Source organism: Mauremys mutica, chromosome 2, assembly GCF_020497125.1.
Source record: "Mauremys mutica isolate MM-2020 ecotype Southern chromosome 2, ASM2049712v1, whole genome shotgun sequence".
Lineage (NCBI taxonomy): Eukaryota > Metazoa > Chordata > Testudines > Geoemydidae > Mauremys > Mauremys mutica.
In genome coordinates, this window is record NC_059073.1 from 233,225,494 (window position 1) to 233,247,921 (window position 22,428).

Here is a 22,428-nt window from a genome sequence, read left to right on the forward strand (position 1 = left end):
TTAAATTTTCAAACAAGTGAGCCAGGGAGGCTGGAGTTGACCTTTTGGTACTGAATGAGAGATGATGGATAAGGTTGTTTGGGTGCCATAACTGTGAATTTCTTACTTTAAACATTTTGTATCTCTTAAGTATTACCTTAACTCTGAATTTCCTGGTTTTGTAGTGCTTGGTTTTGGTAGGACATCATCATCCAGGTTATGTTTTTTCCCTTAAGTTACTGGTACGTACACTCAACCTTAACTCTGCCTTGACAATTTTTTGTTTGAGAATATGTAGAGGGCATAGCTCACGTCAAGTGCAATTCCTAGACTATTAATGATTTAATAGATAGAAATGTGCAATATCTCTTTCCTGTTTGAGTATCTGGCTAAAAGTCCATAAATATTTATAATAATCAAAACTGATATATATCTAGCCTCAGTGTTGCTATTCTCATTTATCTTTAAGGAATTACAGACTTAGTTTTGGTTTTATCGGTTTTTTTATTATCATTATTACTGCTTTCCACCTCATATGATTGCAAATTTACCACCCTGTACATACAAAAATTATTAGCTAATATAGGCATACAAAATTGTATTTAAACCATTTCTCTGTTGCTAAATTTTACACTTGGGATGTCCGGTAAAATACTTTACTTTTTGTGCAGCAAGGTATATGAATATACTTAAGAGATTTAACAGCATCCACAATATAGCATCTGTTGACAGATTGGTCAAAACCAGCCTTTTCTGAAAAAGAACATTCTGTTTAACCTCTATTTTTAAGTAAATTTAAATATTGTGAAAGGTGCCATATTGACAGCACTGGAGAGTGGGTTCCTCTGTTTGCTTAAGAGATACAGCATGCACTATGACAGTGCAATGTTCCCCTGATTACGTGCCTCAACAATGAAGAAGCCACCTTCTAAGAGTTCTCAGTATCAGTTCAGTCCTTGGCCTTTTTGTTAGACTGTAAACAAGACTGATTACTGTGGTTATGGTGACACTGTGGGCACATACCAAATTCAAATAAACAAAGAACAGAAATTAATTTAATCAAACAGCTGTCAAATGGTAGTAATTACAAGTTTAAAATCAATCCCAGATAGTGAGAACCAGACACAAAGGTGACTATTTCTACCTGCAGAGTGTTGTTACAACCACATCTGCTCTAACCCCTCAGACAGAGACCAACATCTACAAAATCTCCACCAAGCATTCTCAAAACTACAATACCCGCACGAAGAAATAAGGAAACAGATCAACAGAGCCAGACGTGTACCCAGAAGCCTCCTACTGCAAGACAAACCCAAGAAAGAAACCAACAGGACTCCACTGGCCATCACATACAGTCCCCAGCTAAAACCCCTCCAATGCATCATCAGGGATCTACAATCCATCCTGGACAATGATCCCACACTTTCACAGGCCTCGGGTGGCACGCCAGTCCTCGCCCACAGACAACCTGCCAACCTGAAGCATATTCTCACCAGTAACTGCACACTGCACCATAGTAACTCTAACTCAGGAACCAATCCATGCAACAAACCTCAATGCCAACTCTGCCCACATATCTACACCAGGTTGAGGGGGGATATGATGGCTCTTTATAAACATATCAGAGGGATTAATATCAGGGAGGGAGAGGAATTGTTTAAGCTTAGTACCAATGTGGACAAAAGAACAAATGGATATAAACTGGACACTAGGAAGTTTAGACTTGAAATTAGACGAAGGTTTCTAACCATTAGAGGAGTGAAGTTCTGGAACAGCCTTCCAAGGGCGGTAGTGGGGGCAAAAGACATATCTGGCTTTAAGACCAAGCTTGATAAGTTTATGGAGGGGATGGTATGATGGGATAGCCTAATTTTGGCAATTAATCAAAGATCAATTGCCAAATTATCAGCAGGTAAGTTTGCCCAGTGGGATGGGATGGGATGTTAGATGGGATGGGATCTGAGTTACTACAGAGAATTCTTTCCTGGGTGCTGGCTGGTGAGTCTTGCCCACATGCTCAGGGTTTAACTGATTGCCATATTTGGGGTCGGGAAGGAATTTTCCTCCAGGGCAGATTGGCTGAGGCGTTGGAGGTTTTTCGCCTTCCTCTGCAGCATGGGGCACGGGTCACTTGTTGGAAGACTCTCTGCAGCTTGAGGTCTTCAAACCACAATTTGAGGACTTCAATAACTCAGACATAGGTTAGGGGTTTGTTATAGAAGTGGATGGGTGAGATTGTATGGCCTGCGTTGTGCAGGAGGTCAGACTAGATGATCATAATGGTCCCTTCTGACCTTAAAGTCTATGAGTCTATGACACCATCACAGGACCTAACCAGATCAGCCACACCATCACCGGTTCATTCACCTGCACGTCCACCAATGTAATATACGCCATCATATGCCAGCAATGCCCCTCTGCTATGTACATCGGCCAAACTGGACAATCTCTACGGAAAAGGATAAATGGACACAAATCAGATATTAGGAATGGCAATATACAAAAACCTGTAGGAGAACACTTCAACCTCCCTGGCCACACAATAGCAGATCTTAAGGTGGCCATCCTGCAGCAAAAAAACTTCAGGACCAGACTTCAAAGAGAAACTGCTGAGCTTCAGTTCATCTGCAAATTTGACACCACCAGCTCAGGATTAAACAAAGATTGTGAATGGCTTGCCAACTACAAAACCAGTTTCTCCTCCCTTGGTTTTCACAACCTTCTCAGCTGCTAGAAGAGGGCCTCATCCTCCCTGATTGAACTAACCTCGTTATCTCTAGCCTGCTTCTTGCTTGCATATATATACCTGCCCCTGGAAATTTACACTACATGCATCCGACGAAGTGGGTATTCACCCACGAAAGCTCATGCTCCAAAACGTCTGTTAGTCTATAAGGTGCCACAGGACTCTTTGCTGCTGTTGCAAAAGGGTAATTTTTGAATTTCAGTAATGAAACCAATTTTTTGGTTTCTCGGTCTCCAGAAGCCTATGAATCTTGACACATCACCACTACAAACAAGGTAGATTCACCATCAGGATATCTCAAGTATTTTTCTCTGTTGGTTATAGCCCAGAAACAAATAGCTCCCTAAAGACTGATCTGACACAGCTGATAACACATTCCTACACAACTCCTCCCATTCTCAAAAGGGAATGGAAATCATCCACATCTTGCTTCCATTAATCCTTTTATTTTTCCCTTAGACTTTTCCCTTGGATAAATACAAATTCTCTCTGAACCATTTGTAATATCTACCAACCAGATAAGTTTGTCCCAGTCAAATTCCTCTTCAGTCTATTCACACAAGTATAAGTCATAGAAGCACTTTTGGAAAAGCAAGTCACCATCTGCAACTGTGAACCAATTTCTCCTTTGAGGAAGGAAATCTACCAACCCCTTCAAAGCACACCATAAACCAGCCAGTATTTAAACCATTGCTTGACAAAACCAACCTCGCCCAACTACTGCCCAGTAATTAATCCAGCATTCCTGATCAAGCTAACCAAGAAACTCACCAAGGTTCTGCACCAGTTTTATACAGATAAACTTATATTTGCCCAGATCCTTAAGAAACCGTTTTTTTGAGGGATGAGAGAAGGCCACAGACTTATGAATAAGGGGTTTCCTGCACCTTCTTGTGAATAACCTGCTACTGGCTATTGTCAGAGATAGGATACTGGAATAATGGTATAGTTAAATGTCTGCCAAACACACCACAGCAGTGGAGAAAGGTAAATCCAAATTTAAGATAAAAATAAGTACAGAGTAAAAAAAAAAAAAAAAAGTTAGGGAAATCCTTTTAGATCTTGTGTAACCTTGGAAGCATAAAACTGTCTAGTAACCCCGCCCCCCCAAAAACACCGTATGCAAGAGCAACAGTGTGACCAGTTCTAAAAAAACAGAAAGATTATTTAGCTGACAGTGCAGGACTAGGTTTCCAGGTGAAAGGATGGCAAATCTGTATGTAATATAGATCATCCCCCTGAGCATAGCAAATTTGGACCAAGGGAAGAAAGAATGGCAAGTACTTGGCTAGAGACAGATTTGAGAATATGTCAAGAAATGTATAATATGCTTTGATCAAAATGAATTAGTCAGCATATATACCCCCTCCGAGTGGCCTTTTTTGTTTTGGTTTTATCCTATTTCTCTTTAACTTTACTCTTGGTGAAAAAAGACTGTGGTGTTTCTTCCAAATTCTTCCTCCTTATTTGGTTGGGGGGGGGGTAAAATTATTTTTCCACTCTTTCTAGTTAGATCAATATGCATATGTTGATATATTAAGTGGTAACATATTTAAATATTCAAACTGAAAAAAATGGTACCTGAAAATGAGGTTCCTTGAGTATACCAACTAATTCTGCAATACTTTCATCTTTGTTTATTAAAGGACTGATGTCTTCAAGAATTTCATTCACTAGCTCCAGGTTGTTGTCACTGACAGCCTCAAGTTTAGAATCTTCCAGTCGCTCATGAGCCTGTGAGAGATTAAAAACAAGATTATATTAATGATAGCCAATGAGTTGCAGCAGTACTTTTAATTCATTTAGCCCTGTGATTAATTTTATTTCCTGATTTATCTTTTCATCAAGAAGATTAAAAAGAGTGCTTTATCTAAAGTAAATCTGCTGTTTTGCCTTCACAGCCTCACCGTAGGATTAACATGCTTACCCACTTGGCCACAGAACCCCCATTTAAAAGCAGGACTGGACTGATGTTTGTGTGTACACGTATCCCCTCAAGCTCTATACAGTAACTCACTTAAAGTCATTCCGGTTAATGTTGTTTCATTGTTACATTGCTGATCAATTAGGGAACATGCTCGTTTAAAGTTGTTCTAATGTCGTTTGGCAGCCGCCTGCTTTGTCCACTGCTTGGGGAAGAGCAGCCCATTGCAGCTAACTGGTGGGGGCTTGGAACCAGGGTGGACTGGCAGCTCCCCATCAGCTCCACCTATCAGCTCCCCGCTCTCCTAAGTTCCCTGTGCAGCAGCTGCCCACTAGGCTAGCAATTGCAGCTGTCCCTCCCCGCACTGCCATGTGCTGCTCCTGCCCTCTGCCTTGGAGCTGCTCCCCGAGACTCCTGCTAGCTGTGCAGGGAAGGAAAAGGGGGGCTGTCAGGGTGTCCCCCTCCCCTGATCCTGCACCCCGCTTACCCCATCTTCCATAGAGCAGGGGGGACACACGACAGGGCTCAGGATGGAAGGAGTTTGCTGTCAGCAGCTGCAGTCTCAGCAAGCTGATGTAATTAACAAGGCAGTGTACTTAAAGGGGAAATGCGCATCTCTCTCTCCCTCTCACACACACAGGGTGTGTGTCTCTGTCTGCGATGATGTCTCCCCTCCCTCCATTCCTGCTGCCTTGTAGAGTGTGAGAGTTAACCCTTGAGGACTCAGCCAATTGCTAGTTCATTATTTAGCAGTAAGGCATTCCCTGGGAAATATCCCACCCTCTGACTCCTCCACCTCAACCAAGCTTCATAATCATCATCACTGTGTACCAATATTAAACTGTTTGTTTAAAACTTATAGTGTGTGTGTGTGTGTGTGTGTGTGTGTGTGTGTGAGTTCCTCTCTACCTTAGAAGTGCTACAAGGGCTGGGCTCTGAAACAGAGAGGAAGACGGAGGATCAATGTCGCTTTATGAAGGCAATACAGTTGGAGAACAAGAGTTTACCTTGGTAACTCTCTTTTGCTTGATCCTGGACATTTCTGTCACAGAATCCCACTCTAAGAGACTAGTTAGCAGTGGGGTGACCAGGTGGCAAGTATGAAAAATCAGAACTCTTTTTTTCAGGAGTAGGGGGTATAGTGCCTATATAAGACAAAGTCCCTAATATCAGGATGTCTGGCCACCGTAGTTAGCAGTGACCTCCTTGAAAAGAAGATCCAAGGAGCCCTGCTAGTTATACAATTGAAGCATTGTCTTTCTGAAACCAGCATCTACTCTTGACGCAGTGTCAAGAGAACATGTGAACCAAGCCCACACAGCAGTCCTACAGATTTCTAACAGGGGAACATTGCTAGCCCTTCAGTAGAAAAGAGATGCATCATAGAGGCTGCCATTTCCTCACATAGCAAATCCTGAGGCATTCAGACATGGGAACATCAACGACTTCATATATGACTGGATGTAGCACCTCATACACTTAATCTCTGTGCAGAGATTTTTAGGAGTTTTTCTCCCCTCTGTAATGACTGGGCTACATAGTCTGACTTTCCTCTAAATACATTATACTCCATTTAGCCGAAACCTTATTATCCTCATTATCTGAATCCCTTCCTTGTCTCCCAGCAGCAGAGGGCCTGAATCTATGCTGGGGGCCAAGAAAGGGATTTCGATAATGCAGAAATTCTGATACTAGAGCAAAGACCCCTGGCCAGGAGGACAACGACAACACACCTTGGCCACAGGGGAGGCCACCATGATGCGGAATGGCTCCTGCAGCTGCACAGGGAAGCCCTGTGCAGCTCTGCTGTCACGGGAGTGGGTGAAGTGGTGCTATGACAGTGGAGCTGCAGAAAGCTCTCTGCGCTGCTGCAAAGCCGGTGACAGCTGACCCCTGCAGGCGCAAGGTGCAGGCAGAAGGCTGCACTCCTGATGGGGAAAAGAGGAGACCCCCTCCACCCTCCGGCTAGGACTGTGAGGAGGAGCCACCCCACTGCTGAACAGCTCCTGCCCTCTCCATTATCCGAACTCCTGATTATCTGAATAAAATCTCTGTCCCCCATGCTATTTGGGTAATCAGGAGCATACCGTAATAAAAGAGCTCTTAACCATCTCAACCTCCCTTCCCCACAGCAGATATTGGGCTCTGGGGAAAAAACACAAGCAGTGAAACTGACTTATTGAGATGAAATATAATTTTGGTCAGAAACTTGGGATGCAGCCTAAGGACACTTCTTCTTTGTGGACTATGATATAAGAATTGCTGGCTCTCACTGGCAGCTATGTAAATATGAACAGTTGCCAAGAACTGCTTAGTGATACCAGAGATAGGACAAAGTCCAAGACAATTGTCTTCATAAATAATTTTACCATATTTTTGATATCTAAATTTCTTAAAACACAGGAATTTGCCTAATCAACTCCTACCTTCGATCAGCCTATGATGTCAACCTCCATTGCCCACTTGTTACATTTTCATAGATTCCAAGGCCAGAGAGAACCACTGTGATCATCTAGTCTGGCTTCCTGTATAACACAGGTCATAACACTTCCTCAAAATAATTCATAGAGAATATAATTTATAAAAACATCCAATCTTGATTTGAAACTTGGAAGTGATAGAGAATCCACCACAACCCTTGGTAAGTTGTTGAAATGGCTAATTATTGTCACTGCCTTATTTTCAGTCTGAATTTGTCTAGCTTCAACTTCCAGCCATTGGATCATGTTACATCTTTCTCTGCTAGATTGAAAAGCTTATTATTAAATATTTGTTCCCCATGTAGATACTTATAGACTGCAATCAAGTTACCTCTTAACTTTCTCTTTAATTAAGTTAAACAGATTGAGCTCTATCACTATAGGGCATGTTTTCTAATCCTTTAATCGTTCATATGGTCTTCTCTGAACACTCTGCAGTTTATCAACGTCGTTCTTAAACTGTAAAAGCAGTACATCCAACAAAGTGGGTATTCACCCACGAAAGCTCATACTCCAATACGTCTATTAGTCTATAAGGTGCCACAGGACTCTTTGCTGCTTTTACAGATCCAGACTAACACGGCTACCCCTCTGATACTTCTTAAACTGTGGGCACCAAAACTAGACAATATCCCAGCAGTGGTTGCACCACTGCCAAATATAAAAGTAAAACAACATCTATTCTTACTCGAGATTCTCCTGTTTATGCATTCCAGGATCACATTAGTTCTTTTGACCACAGTGTCACACATGGAGCTCATGTTCAGCTGATTACCTTCCACAACCCCCAAATCTTTTAGAGTCACTGCTTCCCAAGATAGAGTCCCCCATCCTGTAAATATGGCCTATATTCTTTGTTCCTAGATGTATACATTTACATTTAGCTCTATCAAAACACACATTGTTTGCTAGCACCCAGTTTACCAAGCGATCCAGATCACTTTGAATCAGTGACTCGTCCTCTTCATTATTTACCGCTCCCCCAATTGCAAACTCTATCAGTGACTATCTTGTTTTCTTCTGGGTGATTGATAAATATTTTAAATAGCATAGGGACAAGAACTGATTCCTGCTAGTCCACACTGGAAATACACCTGCTCAATGACGATTCCACATTTACAATTACATTTTGAGACCTGTTGGCCAGTTTTTAATCCATTTGTGTGCGCCACGTTAAAAAACTAGAATGATATAAAACTAATCAAAATATTGTGCGGCACCAAGTCAATTTCCAAACAACTTCCTTTGTGTTTTCTCCCTTCATGCTTGGAAGAAAGGCTCCATGACATCTACAAAACTCACTCATTCTTCTCCCTTAATTCCCTCCTTAAAATTCTCCTTTGCCGAGGTGCATACAAAAACCTGACAATGGTAAGGTTGCTGGTGTGCTGAGGCCACAGCCTATCACACTGACCAGTAATGTTTCTTGTAGTTACCTGTTGGTCTGTCTATAGCCATCTAAAAATTTCCTTTTATTTAGATTGTAAGCTCTTTTGAGGCAGGGAATGTCTTTTTGTTCTGTGTGTACAGTGTCCAGCAGAGTAGGATCCTGGTTCATAACTGGGACTCCTAGGCTCTTTGATAATACAAGTAATAAATAATTAACTTATTTTCATCCTCCCTATTCCAACCCCTTTTCTAAATGCTAGAAATGAAACTGAGTTCGATAGGTGGAGAAAGGATCAAGTCAAGGGGGTCCAGGATTAAATCTGTTCTCACAATTTCCTCCAAGTCCACCAGTGGTAGCTATGCTCTGGACAAAATGAATTTATACTACCAGGCAGAGCTCTTCAAAATGACAATATTCCAAGTAAAAATATCAAAAGTATCAAATTTAATTCAAACTATCAATACATCAAAATACCTTAGCAAGTGATCTTACAATAGGGTTCTCCATAATTCCTTTGAGGAAAATAAGGTCTATTTCTTCAGCTCCTGTTGATGTGGGCAGATCAGTAAGATTATCCAAAACTTGCTGCATTGCTGCTGATAAAAAGAAAAAGTAATGACAAAAATAGTCAGGACAAGCCTTTAAAAACTGAAATACAACTAAAACCCAATATTCATAAGACATCTCAGATGTTTAGAGACTACTGATGTACTGACTGCCCCAGTGGAATTACTGTAGATATTTTATATAGCACATTGGAGTGAGTGTGGGGCAGCCAACATTACAATTGCATTTACAAAGAAAGATTTTTTTTATTTTTTTTTGAGATCCACTTAGAGTTTTACCAGTGCAATTGCTTTGAAGCCAGGTGCAGCACATCTTTTCCAACATTTGCTAGTGTGTAAAGGTGTCAAGAAATATATAAATGAGTATATGCTATACATTATATCCTTGGAGACAAACCTGCACATATTATTATTAAATGTAACATGTATTAATGACTGCTTTCCTTCTATTTCTCTTTTCTTTGCACATTCAAAAAGTGTTTTCAGCCTTCATGTGCACATGTCCACACGTACTGCAGGTCCAAACATATGCATGTTGTACCCTTACACTTGTGTACAGTTGAACAATTCTGACATTTGCATGTACACACGGGCTTGCAAATGTTCCACACACAAAAAATTTTTAAATAATAATAAGCTACTGTACTGCAATAGTCCACAGGCTGCAAAAAGTCAGAAAACTACACACATACCCTTTCCTCCCACACAGGAATGCATTCCTAATCTGCATTACTTCTTCATGGCTTTCCACAATAGCTTTCATTATGTAACAACAACTTTACAGAATGGATGGTATTTAAAACACCTACATTCTGATATCTATCCTTCCTAGAAAAATCCACTTCATGAAAATATTTACTGGCCACTCTTTATTAAGTAGAACGTTTTAACACAATTAAATGCTATCTTGAAGTACAATAGCTTGTGTCAATCAACAGGTTTGTGAACCATTTTTAATATTTAAAAAAGTCTTCTATAACCATATTTTGTAATAAACATCTCCCCCCCTTTACTTTAAGTAAATTCTCCTTGAAAGGGTGAGTAGGAGGGAAATGACAGTTACATTATGCTTTCATAGATTCTGACAGCAATATATGATTTCCAATCTTTAGCTGATAGACAAAAGCTGTTGGCAACCACATTGTGAGGTTCATGCTGAATACCGTATCTAAGTCAGCAAAACAAAAATGACTAAAAGCAACCAAATCAAACTCTACATAGCCCATATGTTTTTAAAAGCCCCTGTTCAAGTTGGCAAACAATGTTGCACTCACATTTCCTGACTTCCAAATTCTCTAACTGCACAACTGTAACGTTCTCTTAATGCTGGTTTTCTGGTATAAAATAAATACCTTTGCATACGTATACAAGTGCTTCTATCTAGCATTTTTATTGGTGTAATGTGTGTCCATACAGTGTTGGAATCACAAATGTTAAAATCACAATAATATGCTTTCTTTGCTTTACAAAGAAATTGTGCAGAGCTCACCAAATTCCACAAAATTACACATCTTTGCCAATGCCATTTCATAGTTAACAATCTTCCTAAAATTAAGAACTTATTCCAAAAAGTTCTAACAAATTATGTGTTTTACAAACAGAAGCAACCATTACATGTGGACAACAGCACTAGTTACTTATTATTGATACTATGCATCAGCTTCCTCCTTCTCTCTCTCTTTAAAGTCCCTCATATGGGTGATCTAACAATTTTTTTTAAATGCCAGGGAGTTCTTTAGGCTGACAATCTGTATCCTTTTCCACATTTATTGGGCATACTTTGTCTTTGCAGATTGTAAATTCTTTGGGGCAGGGATTGTTCTTCTTAAATGACTGAAGCACCACATGTACCACAGGACTGTATAAAAAATAAACTACCATCACTCCTCCCCTCTCCAGGTCAGATTAAGTCCTGAAAGCAGCACTGTGAAACTCTACACCGTGGGGGAACGCCCTGTAACCCCCATATTCATCATTTGTGTATAATTGTGATATTGCATATAAAGCACACCATGTACGGTATCATGGGAAAGATTACGATCGGCTGAAACCCACTGTTTCATCTAAATATGTATATCATTAATGCATATGAAGTTATGAGAATTGCATTGTATGGTTGTCATTAAAATATTAAAATATGTTTTGAGCACCCAGACACTAGCTCCCCAAAGACAATAAGAAGGGGGATATCCAGCATCCAGGTGGGTGCTGAACAAACATCATCGGCCATTGTCCAGCAAGAGACAATTCAATGACTCACTTGCAGAAGGCCACACCAGGAGAATTGTTCAACCTTGCCTGATGACTCAGCAATGCCCACGAGACATGCCTAGATGTATGTTCTCCAAGCACATGGACTATGGCCCGATGCTTCATCCTTTCTCTTCTCCCCATCTACGCAGAAGGCAACAAGAATGCTGGAGCTGAAGAGACTGGTCCCCAGACTAAGAGGGAAAAGCCTGAGTATTAAAGACTGTAACCAACCTGAAATATCCAGTGAGGTGAGAAAAACTGCTTAACCTAGATCAGGGGTTGGCAACCTTTTGTTTACCTTGACCATCCAGAGGTATGGCCCCCTGTAGCTCCCAGTGGCCGTGGTTCACCGTTCCCGGCCAATGGGAGTTGAGGGAAGCAATGGGCCACAGGGACGCGCTGTCCGCTGCTTCCCGCAGCTCCCATTGCCCGGGAACCGTGAACGGCAGCCACTGGGAGCTGTAGGGGGCCGTACCTGCAGACGGTCAACATAAACAAAATGTGTTGCGGCCCACCAGCAGATTACCCTGATGGGCCACATGTCAAAGGTTGCCGACCCCTGACCTAGATGTTGCCTAGTCTAGTAGGGTTGAGAGTTTAGACTGCATGCTTATACTTTCTCTTCTTTTTAGGGGGTAACCACTCTTTTTGCCTATCACTTATAATCACTTAAAATCTATCTTTTGTAATCAATACACTTGTTTTACTATTTATCTTTACCAGCGAGTTTGTCTGAAGTGTTTGCCAAATCTGCTCAGGTCACAAAGGCTGGTGCATTTCCACTTTCCACTGATGAAGCTGTGAACCAATTAATAAATTTGCATTGTTCAAGAAAGGGTCTTGAACAGTGCAAGACGGTATATTCTTACGGTACAAGGCTGGGAGCTGGTGGGATTTGGCTGGTACCTTTCGCTGTGTGCTCCATGAGTGACTCTGGGGGTATTCATGCAATATAGCTGGGTGTGGGGCTCCACATGCGGTTGTACTGAGTGGTAACAACACCTGGCGGGGTTTGCTGCTTGCCACCAATAAGGCATTGTGAGAGACAACCCAGGATAGTGAGCAGAGGGGGTACAATGGTCCCACAGTCCCAGGTTGCACCCGGGGATCCTGTCACAAGTAGATACACTAGAATTCTGCTAGGCACCTCATTAAAACTACAGTGGTATAGTTCCATTCATTCTTTAATAAATTAACTAATATAGTATGTAGCTGAAGTGTTAAATCGGTGATGCACCAAGAAAACGAGAACGCTCTTAGGTAATACATAAGACAGTTGATCCTGTTTCAATATTATTTTCTGACTTTCCTTTCACTTCAGACATCTATCCCTCAGAGCTGAATCAATTTCTGTGCCACTAACCTCAAATGTTTCCAGAGCAAGAATTCCTGACATAAGGGGAACTTCCAAAAGAAACTACTAGAGATGAGATGAATGCAGGGGACTAGGTGCCCAGAAACTGAAAGTCCTGAGGTGCTCACATCTTTCTTGTTTCAGTGAAGGAGAAGGGTATTTACCATATGAAGGCTTATTCATTTTGGCAGACTATTCTGGACACCATATTCAGTTTCTAGTGATCTCCTCTGCTGTGCTAGTAGACTTGAAGTAGCCCTGCTTCTGAGCCTCAATTGATTTTTAAATTTGATACAATGCGAGTATTGGCTATGCTAAGCTGGCTTTAGCATGAGAAAATGGAGTTTACTTACCGTATAGTTACTGGAGTTCAAGATGCACAGTCCCTATAAGTGCATGTGTTCCACGTGCCTGAGACCAGAAGACTTTTCCATAGCAGTGTGTTGGTCCATACCTGAACCCTATGCTTCCTCATGCTCTGAACCGAGGACATAAGTGGCAGTGAGGACCTGCTGCCTCACCAGTTCCTACTCTACTGTGACTCAAGTAAGGATCTGAGCAGAGGGGAAGGAGGGCAGGTAATACCCATCGGGGCCACACATCTCAAAAAAACTCCAGTTACTATAGAAATAAGTAACCTTCACTTCTTCAAGCACTGGTCCACCTGGGTATACACTGTGGGTGACTCCCAAGCAGTACTCATGATAGAGGAATATGTAAGAAGAATGCTGCAGATCACGGGATCGTCAAACCAAAGGAGGCATCCACAGATGAAGCTTGGAAAAAAGCATAATGCCTGGTAAAGGTATGAATGAAGCCTTAAGCTGCTGCTCTACAGATGCCCAAGAGGGGAACTAACTCCCTGCAGTTTGTGCTCTAGTTGAATATGCCCAGATACCGTGAGGGGGAGGAGCTTCCATAAGCTCTTAGTAGCGGAGAATACACCCTGAAATCTATTTTGAGAGTCTTTGAGAAGAGACTGCTTCTCCTTTCATTCTCTCAGTAATGGAAATGAATAGCCTTGGAGACTTTCTAAAGGGTTTTGCCCTTTGCTAGTTGGAGGCGAAAGCTCTGCCAACAGCCACAGAGTGCAGTTTCCTGTCATTTCTATTACTGTTAGGTTTTGGGTGAAAGCAAGTGAGCAGTATGATTCATGTGAAATTCAGAAGGGACTTTTGGGATGAACTTGGGATGTGATTTCAACACTTTATGCCTGCGGAACACCATGTGGAGGGGGTCCACCATGAGGGCCCCAAGCTTACCCACTTTTATAGCCAACATGATCACCATTAGGAAGGCCACTTTCACAGACGGGCAAAAGAGAAGAGGTGGCCAAAGGTTCAAATGATGCAGACACATCATGGACTGATTTCTACCCTAATTTTTTGCAATCTGTCTCTGTGTGTGAGTCTTTTTATAGTGCAAAGCCATCTCATCTCAAACATCTGTAGGCACTGACCCTGCCACTCCTTTACTGCCCATGTTTCTCTACTGCAGAGCATTGTAGCGGCACCATTCTTCTATGCAGTTGAGCTTTCAGTCACAGTGACATATGCTTGTCATAAACAACACCGGAGATACTATTCCACACTTTGCCAACACTTCCCAGTCTGGACCATGTCATGTTCAAGCTTATTATCTTCTGGAACCCAGACACCAAAGTACTTGAACTGGTCAGTCTGGTTTTGTCATACTCAATTAATCTCTTAAATGCTCTGCCATCCAAAAATCTGGCTGCCAGATGGAGGGAGGCTAGATTTGGATGGACGGCTCTGTCCTCGTTCTGAGACAGCAGATTTAGAAACACTTATAGGTTATGCATGGGTGAGAGGCCATCTGCAGGATGGTGGCAGAACAAAATTATCTCAGCAACCAAGGTGCTATCAGGATTATTTTTGCCATTTCCTGCTTGACCTTCCTGTAGGCATAGGCTAATAGGGGAATGGGAGGGAAGGCCTACATTAGCAGCTCCAATCAGTATCCCAGAAAGGCATCCTTCATAGCAGCTCATGAGCAGTAAGTTGGGCACTTCTAGTTTGCTTGAAGAAGTCCCAGAATGGGAAATCCCACTATCAGAATATGTTCTACACCACTGAAGAGTGGAGTTCCCACTCACAATCCTGGTAGATATGTCTGTTTAGACTATCTTCTAGCATTCATTACTCTGGTCAGTGCACTGCCAACAGGGATCTGATACACCAGTTTCAAAGCTTGATTTCATCCATGCAAAGTGGAGGAGACCTCGCTCCTCTCTGCTTATATAAAGTACTGTAGTAGTCACGCTGTCGGACATAACTTAGACATATGTGGAGCAGATGAAGGGTGGCAATCTTTTGCAAGCTTCTGAAGCAGGAGAAGATTGATGTGCAGTTTGGTTGTGTGTGGAGTGCAGGAGCCCTTAGCGATATGACTGCCTACACATGCACTCCTCAGTACAGTAAGGAGGCATCTGTAATGAATGTATCTGTGGGTGATGGGGGAACAAAGGGAACCCCTACATAGTTTCTTTGTTTTCCCACCAGGTGAGGGACAAGAGGACACTCAGATGAAACAAAAGTTGTTTGTTCAGGGTGCATCTGCTTGGAGCATTGGCCATTCACAATCAGACTCTTACAAATGATGTCACATAGCTGCATGCAGCCAAATGGCATACAGGGACCAGATAGGACTGGATTGTCGTTTGTGGGGGTGAGTCAGAGTTGGGCGACGCGGTCCTTTATCACACAGAATCTGTAACAGTAAGTATGCCATGACCAAAATTGAGTTCAGATTCACTCTGATAAATTCCATAACTTTTGTTGGTGCTAAATTGGACATTTTTGGATTTGCCTACATCCCAAAGAGTAAAAGGAGTTTAGTACGGAGAGGACCACCATCCAACCCTCCTGATACGAGTGTCCTGTGAGCAGCCAATTGTTAAGGTAAGGAAATACTAGGCTGCCTCGGCAATGAAGATACGCTGCTATCCCAGAGAGCACCTTTGTAAAAAAAAAAAACAAAACAACCAACCTCTCGGTGCCATCAAGAAGAGGGACAACTCTACTTGAAAGTGCTCTTGATCCACTATACTGCACAGGAATCTCTTGTATACTGGATGAAAGTGCTATATGAAAATAGGCACCCTTCAAATCAAGGGCTGCAAACCAGTCACCTTCACTTGGGAAAGAGATTATTGAAACCAATGTGGTTATCCTGAATATTAGGTGGTGTATGAAGACATTCAAGCTTCCTAAAGTCCAGCCCCACTTCTTTTAGGGGATGAGGAAATATCTTAAGTAAAACCACTTGCCCTTGCGCTGAGGTAGCACAGGCCCTATTGCCTCCTAGTGGAATTAGGGAGTCCACCTCCTGTTGAAGAGACCTCTCGTAAAAGGGGTCCCTGAAGAGAGACAGGGGTGCCGAGGTTGGAGGAGTAGACAGGAATTCTGTGGTGTAGCCAGTCGAGATGATGTTTAGGACCAATATGTGCAACACAATATAGTGCCACATCAGGAGTAAATCGGCCAGGCAGCCACCAAAAGGTGTAAGAATAACTGAAGGTGTGGAGACAGGTTAATAGCTCTCGAGGATGCTTTCCTGGTGGGAAGTAAGGACTGAAAATGGGATAGTGGTGATGCATTGTGCCTGCTGTACTGTACCCTCTGACACTTCTTAGGGGGATCACAGGCCCTTTTAATGACAGAATGGCTGAGAGAAAGAACTGTGTCTCTGAGGCAACTGGACAGAATATTACCTCCAGGGTGCCAAGGCATATATCCCTGAGGAAAGGAGAATTGTGCGAGTGTCCTTAAAAGAATGAAGTGACTCATTGTTATCTTGCTAAACAGGTTGTTTTCTTCGAAGGGAGATCTTCAACTATTGCCCAGGCCTCCTTGGGGAAGCTGAGGATTGCAACATGAAGCCTGCCTCTTCACAAGCGAAGTTGCCATGGATCAGGAAGATGTATCTGCTGCATCCAGTGACACTTCAAGCGATGATCTGACAACTAATTTCCCTTCATCAAGGATAACCTGTAACTAAGGCCTGAGCTCATGTGGCAGCTTATTAACTAATTTCAACAGTTTGTTGTAATCAAACACTTGTTTGAACATCAATGCCTGTAATTTTGCTATATGAAATAAAAATTCTTTCTGCCAAAGAGATCCCATCTCTTGGATCCTTGTGCAAAGGAGTGGACCTAGGATGGTGAAGCCTGTTGCATTCCATGAAACCTTGGACCACAAGACAGTTCGGATTAGGGTGGGAGAACACATATTCCTCACCTTTGGAAGGAACAAAGTATTTTTTGTCCACCCTTTCATGGACAAAATATGCCAAACCATCTTAGCAGGGTCCAATATGGCCCCATTAGTAGGGAGCAACACCTTGTTATGACCCCTCATCCGGAGAATGTCCAGAAGTTTATGGGTTGGATCTTGAACCTCTTCCAAAAGGATCCAGAGAGTTTCCATATTCCTCCTCAAGAAATCTTGATACTATATTCCTCTGGTGACAAGGATAAGGCCAGTGCCTCTGCCTCATCCAGGGAAGAGGAAGAAAGAACTGCCAGATAGAAAGAAAGAAACAACTGATGTGGCTGTTCCTCTTTCTCAAAATATTTGTGGCGGGGCAGAAGGAGTACTGCAGCTCTTTTCTAGGAATTCTTCTGTCTAAAGTGTTGCCCAGAGTCTTCATAGTCAGGAGCGCTAAAGCAGTGTGTCTCAACCTTTTTGATACCAACGACTGGCTTACTCCCTTCCTAAACTATCTCAGGGAGATCTCAGGGACCGATGCTGGTCCATGGACCAGCTGTTGAGAAACATTACTCTAAAGTAAGGATCCCAGGAGCCCCATTATGGCCATAAGGATATGGGGGAAGGTCTCAAGAAGAAGTACCACAGGCCAATAACGTGCACTGTAGGAACATGAAGGTGTCCAGGAAGCTCTGAAAGTTGTGTCAGGGCTCATCTCTCACCTCAGGACTGTTGGGGGAATTGCTGGTAACACTTGATCATCAGAAGAATAGGAGCTGCCAGACTCCATTGGCAGTGCAGACAGTACTGATATTATAGCATTATAACGTTCTGGTTGGTGAAAGGAACCAGCGCATGGCGCACTGACAGTGTCAGAGTCTCTGTATCACAGCCGGTACTCAGAACTGACATCTGACATGCCAATCGTGTAGGAACATCCCTGGGCAGTATCAGATCCAGAAGGATCAGTGAAGATCATCAGGTCCTCAATACAGAACTATGCAGGCCTAGCAGACAGAGAGTGGGAGGGATTCCTGACTTTAGGTGGATCCACCAGTGCAGGTTTTTGTGAGGTGGTCTTCTTGCAGTGCAGTACTACTGGTGCAGAAGGTGAATGGTCCCTTCCCTATATAGGTGGTGAAGTCAGTCCTACCCCTTTCATAGAAGGTTTCAGAGGACTCTTAGCTCCTATAATATCAGTGCCAACATAAGCACCCCATGTGCTCTTGACACACCTACACCAGAGAACAGTGAGACTTCAGAGGGCTTGTCTTCACTACCATGGTACATTGTAGCGTGTCTGGTGAAGAATGCTCTCCCATTGATGTAATTACTCCACCTCACTGAGAGGCGGACATTATGTCATTATGTCAGCAGGAGACCATCTCCCGATGACATAGCATGGTGTAGACACTGCTTTAAGTTGATGTAATTTACGTTGTTCAGGGAGATGTTTTTTTCACACCCTGAGCCACGTAAGTTACATTGACTTCAGCGGTAGTGTAAACAAACCTAGAGTCTCACTCAGTACCAAGGATAGGTGAGACGCAGTCTTCTACTTAGAGGACTTATGAAGTGATGTATCCCCCTCTTTGTGAAGCGGGTGTCCACCTTTAGCTTCCAAATGCCTCTGCTTAGACAAGTCCTTGGGCTTGATCAAGGATTGCTAGGGAGCCTTGTTGCTACAGGGGCACTACACAGAGGCTCCAGCCAGCGAGCCAGGGAGCAGGAAGGATCGGAATTGGAATGAGGCTTCTTGGAGAGTTCTATGAAGTGGCTGCAAAGTTGGAACTCCCCAGCTTGTCCAGTCCTAAGGGAAAGGATCGACAGATTTTGCACTTAGAAGAAATGTGTGATTCCCTGCGTCAACACAGGCAGGGTCCCTAACCAGGCTTGTGGGCAGCCCAGGTAGGGCTTAAAGCCTGGAATCTTGGGCATACTAAGTGATTCAGACATTGGGGCAGCAAGTAGGGAAAACCTCTAAACCCCAAAACTAACACTAACAGCTAACTAAAGGAAAAAAAGTGAATTCAAGCAGGACTGCCAGCAAAAGCTGAGGACACCGAAGGGTTCTGTCTCAGACCACAAGCAATAGAAAGGAATTAGAGAGCAGTTGGTTCATGCTGCCCTTTATATCCATGGTTAAGAGTTTGAGGAGGCGCAGAGCACAGGAGCAGACCAATGAACATGGCCATTAAAAAATCTTCTGGTCTCAGGTGCCTGGAGAACATGTGCACCCTCTGTGAATACCAACCAGAAGAAGTGCTTGAAGAACTACTCCTTAGATCTTCCCTCTGGCACTGTGCTCCTACCTCTCCTAGTTACACCACATACATCAGCGTATTCTTGCTGGAATATTTGAAAATATATGACCATGGTCAAATAGGCAGTCAACTGACTTTGACTAATTACAGCTGACCACCGTGTCAAGCTTACCATCCACAGAGCTAGACATATAAATCACAGAATAATAGGACTGGAAGGGACCTTGAGAGGTATACTAGTTCAGTCCCCTGCACTCAAGGCAGGACTAAGTATTATCTAGACCAGGGGTCGGCAACCTTTCAGAAGTGGTGTGCCAAGTCTTCATTTATTCACTCTAATTTAAGGTTTCACATGCCGGTAATAGATTTTAACGTTTTAGAAGGTCTCTTTCTATAAGTCTATAATATATAACTAAACTATTGTTGTATGTAAAATAAGGTTTTTAAAATGTTTAAGAAGTTTCATTTAAAATTAAATTAAAATGCAGAGCCCTCCGGACCGGTGGCCAGGACCCCAGCAGTGTGAGTGTCACTGAAAATCAGCTTGCATGCTGTGTTCGGCACGCATGCCATAGGTTGCCTACCCCTGATCTAGACCAGCCCTGACAGGTGCTTGTCTAAGCTGCACTTAAAAATTTCTAGTGATGGAGATTCCACAACCTCCATAGGCAATTTATTCCAGTGCTTAACTAGAAGGACTTGTATTTGCCTTACTGAATGTGAAGCACGTACAACTATTTCTAAAGGAGAATTATTTGGGTGGAATTTTTAAACAAGTTTTCAGGCTGTTAGTAGCAAAAGTAAATTTTTTCCACCTAGTAGTGCATTCAGGAATGTATCAGGTCAAGTTAGGAAAGCAGTATTCATTTTCAGAGGTCTAATTAAGATTCCCCAGAGATTAGATCATATAATTCTGGAGCACATGCTCCAGAATAGCTCAGTGGTTTGAGCATTGGCCTGCTAAACCTAGGGTTGTGAGCTCAATCCTTGAGTGGGCCAGTTGGGGATTGGTCCTGCCTTGAGCAAGGGGTTGGACTAGATGATCTCCTGAGGTCCCTTCCAACCCTAATAATCTATGATTCTATGATTATTAACCGACTAAATCTTGGTATTCAACTATCCATCAAAACAGAAATTAAATCTTAAAGTACCTCGTATGTTCAGGGTTCATTCTAGGCTGCAGGTTCACTACCTTTGTGCCAGAGCCTGTGATTACAATAAATATGAACAGCTAAAATGACATAGCAGCATATGCAGTGTCGTTGCAGCCAGTCATTAGCTATGCTATAAAGCAAAATAAAATCAGAACTATTATTATTCATTTGGAAGAAACACTTACAAAACTACCTTTGGAATGGTGAAAGCATCCTTATCCTACAATACTTAACTTTTCTTAAGGTCAATGATTGCGATTTCCAAAGGGACCCAATGGGGTTAGGCACCCAAATCACATGGGTTTTCAATGGGGATTACGCACCTACCTCCCTGAAAGAACTTTTAAAATCCCATCCACTACTTGTTATAAATTTTAATTAATCTAACATGCTATGAAAGAGTTCATAGCAAACAACATGTTTAGTTCAACACTATCAGATCATATGGAAAATTATATATTCAAAGATACACATACTTTTTATGGGCAAAAAAAAACACAACACCCAGCACAAAGCTACAAACCCCAGAAAAGCTTAGTAAGCCCATGCAACTACAAACATTGTCACTTCGCATGTATAAACTCACATTACCCCTATCCAAAACCAAATAAGTCACCAAGGTGACAGCCAGACCATTTGGACTCTATCATTTGTGGGAGGAACAAGTATTCCTGTAAGACCATTGCATTTTTTGTTTTGGAGGTTTGGTTTGGATATTATATGCCTTTTGGAACTTCAACCATTTAAAAAAGGGGAGGGGGATGTATTTTTTCTGACCCTGGATTTGTGAACTATGCTATTAGTAAACAATGTTAATGCATTGTTGCATGGCTTTTGGAGTAGCTTACTTTGTGTTAGCAAAGGAACAGCTATAATAAATTTGGTTTTTGTTGTGACATCCCAAAACCCTTTGCCATGTTACTTTACACTGAAGACAGAGCTGACATCAGCACATGAAGATAGCTATTTTTGTCAAAATTTCTCAAACCTGTATTCTTATGGTCCTACCCAGTGCTCTACATTTACCAAAAATATGAAGTTCCTACTACAAATGAAATTTCATGACTGTAGATGCCTAATTTCTCACAAAAATGGTCCCCAAAAAACAGTGACTCCAAGTTTTCAATATGGTTTAAAAACAAAAAACACCAACTTCTCAACTATAAAAGCTAATAAAAATTAATTTAGAACAGTAATTTTCAATCTTTTTTTCATTTGCAGATCACTAAAATTTTTTGACTGCAGATGCGGACCCCTTTGGAAATATTAGATATAGCCTGTGGACTACCAGGGATCCGTGGACTACAAGCTGAAAACCACTACTTTAGAAAATTAAGCATTTTTGAATTTCAAGTGTTTCCTCACCCTATCCCCAAAAAATCCAAGTATGAAACATATGAAAGTTCCCATTAAAAGAACTATCCAGGTGCATCCTTAATTATGGATCTTCTATCAGCACCGTTATCATATCATGATAGTCCAGAAGATGGAAAAAGGGTATCAAGATAGAAAATATGAAACTGAGGGAATATGACAGAACTGTTTCTTTGGACTTTTTGCCTGCAATAAATGTCCATATTTTTGCCATTTTAAGCAGTATGGTGATTGGGAACCTTGAGTACCCATGTGATTGAAAAGTAAAATTAGCTTCTTTACCCGTAACTCTACTTGCTCCAACTGTGTACCTGCTGTTTTGGAACCCATCTTGTACTTATCAGAGGGGTAGCCGTGTTAATCTGGATATGTAAAAGCAGCAAAGAGTCCTGTGGCACCTTATAGACTAACAGACGTACTGGAACATGAGCTTTCGTGGGTGAATACCTACTTCATCGGATGCATGTCACATGCATCCAACGAAGTGGGTATTCACCCATGAAAGCTCATGCTCCAATACGTCTGTTAGTCTATAAGGTGCCACAGGACTCTTTGCTGATCTTGTACTTAAGTTTCAGTAACATGTAGGTTTTTTCCATGGAAATATTTTTACTTCATAATGGAACCTGGAGAATGAGAACATGAAGGGCTTTGCTCCCAATTATATATTTGAACAAAAAAAGTCCTATTAGGCCAGTTTTGGGGTCATTTT

General features: G+C 42.1%; 1 protein-coding gene across 2 annotated transcripts in view; it reads right to left on the reverse strand.

Moving 5' to 3' along the window:
- The window catches only part of PALS2 (protein associated with LIN7 2, MAGUK p55 family member), a 122,622-nt gene that overhangs the window by 45,192 nt on the left and 55,002 nt on the right, over window positions 1–22,428 (reverse strand). The window contains exons 1-3 of one of the 2 annotated variants that reach the window (XM_045007460.1): window positions 9,483–9,576; window positions 8,994–9,112; window positions 4,307–4,459 (exon numbers count right to left, since the gene is read on the reverse strand). In XM_045007460.1, coding sequence (XP_044863395.1) covers window positions 4,307–4,459; window positions 8,994–9,112; window positions 9,483–9,510 — 300 coding nt within the window. In that variant the 5' untranslated portion in view covers window positions 9,511–9,576. Of the gene's footprint in view, window positions 1–4,306; window positions 4,460–8,993; window positions 9,113–9,482; window positions 9,577–22,428 lie in introns of those variants that run through there. The other variant, XM_045007461.1, reaches the window with a different exon arrangement.